Source organism: Bison bison, unplaced genomic scaffold, assembly GCF_000754665.1.
Source record: "Bison bison bison isolate TAMUID 2011002044 unplaced genomic scaffold, Bison_UMD1.0 scf7180017864451, whole genome shotgun sequence".
Classification (NCBI taxonomy): domain Eukaryota; kingdom Metazoa; phylum Chordata; class Mammalia; order Artiodactyla; family Bovidae; genus Bison; species Bison bison.
The window spans coordinates 8,267,565-8,276,981 of NW_011495013.1; the positions used below are offsets into that span (position 1 = coordinate 8,267,565).

At 35.2% G+C, this 9,417-nt stretch overlaps 1 protein-coding gene across 5 annotated transcripts in view; it reads right to left on the minus strand.

The window, feature by feature from the left end:
* The window catches only part of FRYL (FRY-like), a 271,066-nt gene that overhangs the window by 69,053 nt on the left and 192,596 nt on the right, over positions 1-9,417 (minus strand). For all 5 annotated transcript variants that reach the window (XM_010858903.1, XM_010858901.1, XM_010858902.1 and 2 more), the window contains 5 exons: positions 7,793-7,988; positions 6,928-7,052; positions 4,953-5,010; positions 2,568-2,659; positions 354-526 (listed from right to left, as the gene is read on the minus strand). In XM_010858903.1, coding sequence (XP_010857205.1) covers positions 354-526; positions 2,568-2,659; positions 4,953-5,010; positions 6,928-7,052; positions 7,793-7,988 — 644 coding nt within the window. The remainder of the gene's footprint in view (positions 1-353; positions 527-2,567; positions 2,660-4,952; positions 5,011-6,927; positions 7,053-7,792; positions 7,989-9,417) is intronic.

Consider the following 9,417-nt stretch of genomic DNA (forward strand, 5'->3'; position numbering starts at 1 on the left):
TCTCTTTCCACTTAAAAAAAAAAAAATCTATTCTACAAGCTCTCTGCAGCAATCCTTGTTGAAGAAACTCAACAGTATCATAATGAACCAAAGTAGAAGCTGTAGACAAGTGTTGAGTAATGGATTAAATCATATCTTTACATTAGTGAGCTTCAGATCAGACAATGTAGAGGAAACCATGCTCTTTTCCTCTACAGAGCATCATTTACCTCTCAAGTTCCAAAAGTTACCCTGACATATTTTTCAAATGTTTACAAGTTGCTTGTCAACTTAGATCACCATTTCTCAGGGGGAGAAAAATTATGATAGTCTCTTAATATTCATTTATGGGTTTGAGGAACTAAAAGTCATACCTGGAACATTCTGAATGATATTCGCCACTAAGGCACTAAAATGGCATCGTATATCCTTCAGTGTGTCAGAATCTTTTTCATTTTCTGCTTCCAGGAGTTGTCTAGTTAAATCTACGTATTCCAATAAAGTGTTGTTGAGGAAATGTGTTTCAGTATCAAGGCCACCACTTGCACTGAAAATGTGGAAGAAAATTCATGTTAAGGAAAACATGATTTTAAATTATAATTTAAGTCAACATTATTCTCTCCATCAAAATATATGGCTTTTCAAAATAAAATTATAAGGAGACACAACGGGAACAGGAAGGATCAGTTTAGAAGGTAGAAAGAAGAAAGACTAATTGTGTACATTTACACAGTTGTCCTACATAAACATATTATGCCTTTAGCATAATCAATCAAATACCCATCAGGTACCTATTCTCAGCAAAAATTACTGCTATTACTGGGGATACAAAAATTTAAGATAATTCAAGTAAGACTGTTGGTTTTTTAATCTTCTATTTTAGACCTTGGAAGTTTCTTCAAGAATCTCTACAGGAAGATTCTCTTTGAGGCCAGGGTTCTGGGCCTAGAGTCCACTGACTGCAAGGAGGTCACTGGTGAAAGAGTCCCAAATCCTGGATTCCAGTCTTGTTCCATCAGTTATTAAGTATGTGACCATAGTAATTTAGTTAACTTTTCCTTGTTATATTTATTTGAAAATACCTCTAAAGTTTATGATTCCAAAAGTAAAAATGCTCTTTCAATAGCTGCAAATAGTTTTTTTTATAAACATCCTAAAGCCATGAAAATAAGAGTAAGGAACCACAGTGATTGTACAGCATATTAAAAATATCGGTCTATGACTATAAAAATATGTTGAATGTATTCATGATGAAACTCTCCTTTATTCCTTAAGTGAGTGTTTTTAAACTCTGGGTCAACACTTCACAGTGGCTGGGAAACTAACATGGTAGATTGTAAGCTGACTCAGAATAACTGAGTACCTACTATGCACCAGGCACAGAGGATCAACTGATTGAACAAACCGAAGAGCCCTGCCTCCTGGCCATTCCAGAATTCATCTTTTTTTCCTTAAGCGAGGAAAAAAAAAATGTCCATAATAGTGTTCACTTTATCTTGATTTCTCTTGGGGCAAAAAAAAAAAAGACAAATCCAAAAATAAAACATGCAACTGCGTTATTAACATTACAATAAAAGCAATAAAAAAAGAAAAAATATTTAGATGTATTTTAGGTTAATTTTTTGCATCAGGTTCAGCAAGTGTCAAATTCATTTTGGCTAACTTCCATTGTTTTATTTTTGTGAAGCAACAAAGGAAAAAAAAAAGAATGACACTTCTTTTTTCTTTCATTTGCTTTTCATTTACTATAATAGTAAATCAATGGTTTAGATTCTCTTTGATTAAAGCTATATTTTGAAAGCACTTGTGAAAAACATTCGATATCAAAGGTGTTAGGTGCACTCAGAAATAAATGATCAGGATAAATGGTAAAGTAACAATAAACACTATACTTGCTTATTAATATTTTTTTCCTCAGGATCTTTTCTGGAAATGGTCAGATTCATTTTTTCCCTCCTTCAATGGTCAGGCAACACCATTATGTTTCTAGGGAAACAGTTATTTCCCTACATAAAGCTGATGGAATTTTCCTCAAGGCCCTGGCCTTAGGGTCAACAATAATTTTAGGTTTTATGTTTTTTATTTGTAAAGGATGGAAATAGAAATTATGTTTTTGGATTTCATAATTGCTCTAAGCACAATAGATTAACAGTTGATTGAAGTAAATTTGCAGTTTTTTAGCCTACATGAAAGGCTAAACTTTCATGTAGCCTTTAAATAACGTGATTTTTACAACTCTAGAAAAAACAGATCTTGAATATGGTAAGACATAGTTAAAACAGACACCCATCCCTGGAAAAAAAAAGCTTGCTGTTTACTGCCTAGATTACTAGATCTCAAGAAATATTAAAATCACAAGGACATTCCACTCAACCTTTGCCTGAAGCAATCTGTACAAGTGGTAGTTCTTCAATATATTTTTTAGCCATGGGCTAATGTATTAGATACATCTTTAGTAAATAATATTTATAGTGGTGCAGATTTTTTGTTGTTACAAAGGTACTTTTCGGTTTTTATATATTTTCTGAGGAAAAAAAATACGTTCTCTAATAAATTACAAGTTTTAAAAATCAAAATCCAATACCTACCTGTGACTAATGACACCAGCATCTGCCAGCAGTTCAAATATTCGTACCAGTTGTACTCGTAAAATATCTCGACGCCTGCGCCGTTTCATATTCTATTCCAAAGATAACAAAGATACTAATTAAAAGTCCTTTAAGTAAGTTGACAGAAAATTTGCTGGTGTAACTTAGAAGGAATACTGGGAATGCCTTACGAGTTTGGAGGCTTGTTAGTTTGCTTCTGCAAGGTAGATGTCAGACAGTCTAGGGGCTATTACATCAAAAAGGTATGTGTAGATTAATTTGAAATTAACAAGACAAATAAAATCAAATGACATTTTATATAGTAATAAACTTATGAAGGGAGAAATAGAGTTAAGTCCATAATTACTTTATGGTTACCTTTAGGTCAGATTTGCTAATCTGACAACTTTAGAGGAACTGAAACAGTAAACTATTCCCTTTGGATGATAAAGAATCCCTAAGATGCTCCCAATAATATGACAGAAAAAAAAAAAAAAAATGACAGGAGAGGGAAAACATCACAAAGGGGACTAAAGAAACCCCACAGATTTCACTCATACCATGATTTTTCACTTATCAGTTAATTCTGACACACAAAAATACAAGCAAAAAGAAATCCCTTTGATCATTATGGTGTGAATAAATATGTTTGTCCTACTAAGGCCAAAGTATTAATGCCTAGAATAATAGTCGTAACATCTCAACTTGATTCTGCTTCTAACAGGAACCAATATAATGGTAAGATATAATAAATCTCCTGTATCACTTTCTTCTTGAGCTCATCATTTCATTCATGATGTAATAGAGACTAATAAGAATTAGTCTTTTACTTTCTTGTCTACAACCCAGTTTTCTGCCTTCTAAAACAGGCCAGTTGTGGATAACCAGTTCGTTAAATTTACTGCTTCTCTGAGCTCTTAACAAGTTTGCTGCAATTCATACTGAATGAAATGGTTTCTTAACAGTGCTTGAGGATTTCTGCAGTTTCAGTTGATTTGCTTTCATTCTGTGTTCATAGAAAGACTGTGAGTCTAATGCTCTCAAAATAGTGCACATTCAGACACATCACTGTGCATATCTATTCCCTTGCTATGATGACTTTTTGTCCTGAAATTGATTAGTATACATACTGCCACTTAATTTTATTTCCAATTCTACTTGCACTGTAACCAACATATTATTTTGAAGCAAAAGTCTAATCAATTACAAAATGGAGAATTATCACTACTCCACAGGGCTGAATTAGAAAAAAAGGAAGTGAAGAATTACAGATGCTGTCATAAGGTCCCCATACAAAGTAGCTACTGTCATCTTCCTCTCTTGTTAAAATTCCTCAGAGGATTGCCATTGTTAATAGCATTCTAATTCAGTGTTCTACATCAGACTCATCTAAGGTGCTTAAGAAAATAGATTTCTGGGCTCTACTCCAGGGATTCTCATTGAATAGGCTAGGCCCGGGAATCTATAATTTTTGCAAGCTGTCTGGCTAATTCTCAGATTCTACTGCCATATGGGGACCACTGGTCTATTGGCTAAAGCTGAAATCAGGGGCTTTATCCTTTCACGTGACAGTTCCTTTCTTGCTTTCCAGCCTCACATCCCATCACTTTCCCCATAACAATTACAAAGAAAAACGTGCAATGTCCACATTTTTTAAAAGTAAAGTTTGCAAACGCTGTTCCCTATACCTAGAATGTCTTTCCCTTGCTTGTCTACTGGGGAAATATGCTTCAGAAATTCACCTCAAATGTCACTACCTCAACTAAAAAGCTTTCTCTTACTCCACAGGCAGAACCAAAGGCTTTCTTCTCTGTAGCTCATATAACCCTTTACCTGTTACTTGATTTGTGTGCATAATACATTGTTGTAATTATAGATTATACATCATCTGTTCCACAAGAACTGTGATTTCTAAACGTAGCTCAGAACCTGACGTGTAGATGTGGGGTTCTAGACCTGGGGTTGGCAGAATACAGCCCTCAGGCCATATCCAGCTCATTGCTGCCTGTAACTGTAATAGAGCCACACCCACCTATTTAGCCATCTAGGCAGCAAAACTGAGCCGCTGCAACAGAGACAGGATGACCTACAAAGATGAAAATAACTATCTGATCGTTTACAGAGATCAGTGGACTCTGATCTAGACTCTGACCACCCTAACTTCAGGCAGAGAAAATTTAACATCTGTATTACAGAATGGGTTTCTGAGTAAGACCTCCTGGGGAGTGGGGATGGTAGTGGTTTCCACATGTTTTAAAAATGTTGAAAATGGCACTAGACTTATTTACTTCTGAATTTCTAAGTTTTGTTTTACTATATAGAATATAGAAGCCAATTTTCAGTGTTTGCCAAATAAATATTTAATGATATAAAAATACAGTTTACCTCTGGCCTTCGTTCAAGCGCTTCTTTAATTATGGGATGTAATTCCTCTATTAGTTCCCTACAAGAAAAATAATATACATTCTTTCAATTAATAGCCAAACATATAATCTGACCTGTAGAAATATGTAAATATTAATATAATGATATAACCTGACAAACGTTAACCCTAATCTTACTGTTTTAAACACAATTTTTATTGTGTGTATGTTTTTTGTTTTTTGGTCATACTACATGGCTTTACGGAATCATAGTTCCCTGACCAGGGATCAAACCTGGGTCCTTGGCAGTGAAAGCATGCAGTCCTAACCACTGGACCGCCAGGAAGTCTCTGTTTTGTTTTGATTGTGAAATAACACACACACTCTGTAGAATATGTGAAAAACAGGAAAAATGGCATAGGCCACTTATTCTAATTTGTAGAGATAAATACCTGTTCAATCATTTACAACCCATATATAGTTTACATAGTTGAAACTCTAACATACATAAAATAGTATCCTTTTATCTTTAATTAACACTAGTATAAGCACTTCCACATGCCATTATTTAATTTGTAATACTCTAGTATTGGGTTGAATATGGTAATTTTCCTAACCATTTTCAGTTATTACTGACTCATTAAATTTTATCTATTAAATAATGTCCAGTGAACACCTTTATGTATTAATCTTTGACTTCAATTCTGATTATCTCAATAGGATTAGTCCTTACAAATGAAATTATCAATCAAAAGGTATGAACTTCATGAAAATAATCTTTTTTTGCTTATATTCTGATTTTAAATTGTAAATGTACTCACTGTAGAAAATTGGGAAAATACAAAAAAAAAGAATAAAATAAAATCCATCTGCAATTTCATTGTCTATAGAAACTACTGCAGACATTCAAAGTATCTGCTTCAGAATTGTTTCTATTTATGTGGATTTGTGAAACTGAGATAATTTTTGTACCTCATTGTTTTCTATTAGCACAACAGTATATCTACTTGTCCTAAAATAATCTTCCAACACTTCATTTATAATGAATGCTATCCAGACCTACAGATATGATTTATTAACCTATTCTCTGTTGTATATGTTACCTTGGAGACAAAACATCAACCATTACACCATATCAATAGAGGACAACCTCAAAAGAAAAAATTCAGGATCCAGAACTTCCCTGGTGGCACGGTGGATAAGAATCTGCCTGCCAATGCAAAAGACACAGGTTCGATCCCTGGTCGAGGAAGATTCCACATGCCATGGAGCAACTGAGCCCATGCTCCAAAACTACTGAACCGTGAGCACTCTAGAACCTGCATGCTGCAACTGCTGAGCCCACGTTCTGCAGCAATGAAGCCTGCACATGCTAGAGCTTGTGCTCCTCAACGAGAGAAGCCATGGCAGTTAGAAGCCGACACTAGGCAAAGAGCAGCCCACGCTCACCGCAACTAGAGAAAACTTGCACAAAGCAAGAAAGACCCAGCACAGCCGTAAATAAATAAATATTTTTTTAAAATTCAGGATCTAGTCAGCAATAACAAAGAAGAAACTCAGGCAAAAACGAAGAATTTGCTTTATGATTGTGAAAAACATCAAGAATGATATAAAATATGTATATAAATAATTCTTTTAAAAATAGTCACTCTCTTGAACAAGAAGGAGAAAAACTATTTTTAAGCAACAGAATCACTATGTAAGACAGGAAGGAAAATATTGTACTTTTACATGGCATTTGATAATCTCTAGAACATGTTTATGTATAATATATGATTTTCATAATCATTCTTTGAAGAAAATAGGGTAAATGTTAAGCAAAATTAGAAAATAAAGGTGCAGATAAATTAAAGGACCTGCTAAATGTTAAATGGCTAGCTAGCTGGTAAAAGTCAGGATTGATATGAAACTATCTGGATAAGTATGCTACCTTGCCTTCTCAAAAAGTAGCCACATTTACTATTCTACTACCTACAGAAACATATAAAGATAATTACCTAAATGCTCCTGGGTTGGTCCTGCCAAGACCTAGAACAAGGGATTCAGTGATTTCCATGCTCTCAGAGCGCATCATTGGAACTATGTGCTTAAACAAGGATGAAGGGGATGGAATGCCAATAATCTGAAAAAAAAGATATTATATTTGTAATAGCCACTAATGATAGTACATTCAAATAAATAATGACATTTCAGCAATATTTGGTCACAGACAAGGGAATAACGACATTTTAGAATGAACGGTACTTCAGAATTCACCTCTAACGCACATAATCTTAAAGGGTCACTGTGAATTTGCTGACTACAAATTTGTTAACAGAAGTGGGATTTGCAGGCCTCTGAATTTCTTACAGACACTCACTATCGTGTAATACAGGCTGACTCCCTCCCTTAGCTTATTTCTTTTGACCTGTAAAAATAAGTAAAAACAAAAAAACTACTTCTAAAAGAATCATCAGTGTTAAACACCCAGTATTAAGTTTTGTCAATTTCCTTCAACCATCTGATAATATTTTATTTCATATCATGGAGACCATATCACTGTTCTTATCAAGTTTTTGTCCCACTACATAATTTAGGGAAATTCTAAAAGAAAAAGTTATATATTATTGGTTCCAACTAAGCATCCATTAAAATATTGGATTGGCCAAAAAGTTTGTTTGGGTTTCATATGCTCCTATGGAAAACCTGAAGGAACTTTTGGGCCAACGCAATAGTAATAGGGATTTCTTGAACCATTTTCAGTATTAGTCCATGTAACTAATACACTTTTCAATCGAGTTACTTTATTGTCCTGAAAAAGAAATTTTAAAACATTCCTTTTATGCTGTCATTTGGGTTCAATGACGGAACTAAACAACTTACTTTAGAATCAATGCTGTAGCCACTATCAGGGGTGGACGCCAGCGTCTCAGGCGGAGAACACCTCACAGAACCCGCAGATGTTGAGGATGCTGCGGAGGTCGCTGCACTGCAGCAAAGAAGCAGGTAGTTTCTCCACAGGCCAATGTATGAGTCACTGTTTGTGGTAGTATTTACTTTCTTAGCATTGATGGGGCTACTGAGAAAAAGAAGAAAAACAGGTAGATGTAAATAACATGTGTTTTTAAAAGTTTCTTTTAAACAAAAGCTCCTCTGTCCATGGAGTTCTCCGGGCAAGAATCTGGAGTGGGTGGCCATTCCCTTCTCCAGGGGATCTTCCCGGCCTAGGGATTGAACTCGGGTCTCCTGCGTTGCAGGCAGATTCTTTACCATCTAAGTTACCAGGGAAGTCCAACTAAAGCTAAATTTCTACCAATTTAGGGGAGATGGTTAGCATAAAGTATTTATTACTACTACTGAATCCCTGTGGAATAAGATATAATGAGTAAAATACAAGATTGAAAGTTAAAACATTATAGGATCATTTTAACATAATCTATTATTTCTGTGGGTACAGTTAATATTTTATCAGGTCACATTTGATAACTTATTATATATACTCAATGCAGAGGAAAAAAAGTGAAAACAAAATGAAAATCACCATTAATCCCACACCAAAATAAGCTGATGTCCTTTTCATTATAGGGGACTGGAATGCAAAAGTAGGAAGTCAAGAAACACCTGGAGTAACAGGCAAATTTGGCCTTGGAATACGGAATGAAGCAGGGCAAAGACTAATAGAGTTTTGCCAAGAAAATGCACTGGTCATAACAAACACCCTCTTCCAACAACACAAGAGAAGACTCTATACATGGACATCACCAGATGGTCAACACCGAAATCAGATTGATTATATTCTTTGCAGCCAAAGATGGAGAAGCTCTATTTAGTCAGCAAAAACAAGACCAGGAGCTGACTGTGGCTCAGACCATGAACTCCTTATTGCCAAATTCAGACTTAAATTGAAGAAAGTAGGGAAAACCACTAGACCATTCAGGTATGACCTAAATCAAATCCCTTATGATTATACAGTGAAAGTGAGAAATAGATTTAAGGGACTAGATCTGAGAGATAGAGTGCCTGATGAACTATGGACGGAGGTTTGTGACATTGTACAGGAGACAGGGATCAAGACCATCCCCATGGAAAAGAAATGCAAAAAAGCAAAATGGCTGTCTGGGGAGGCCTTACAAATAGCTGTGAAAAGAAGAGAAGCGAAAAGCAAAGGAGAAAAGGAAAGGTATAAACATCTGAACGCAGAGTTCCAAAGAATACCCAGAAGAGATAAGAAAGCCTTCTTCAGCGATCAATGCAAAGAAATAGAGGAAAACAACAGAATGGGAAAGACTAGGGATCTCTTCAAGAAAATCAGAGATACCAAGGGAACATTTCATGCAAAGATGGGCTCGATAAAGGACAGAAATGGTATGGACCTAACAGAAGCAGAAGATATTAAGAAGAAGTGGCAAGAATACACAGAAGAACTGTACAAAAAAGATCTTCACGACCCAGATAATCACGATGGTGTGATCACTGACCTAGAGCCAGATATCCTGGAATGTGAAGTT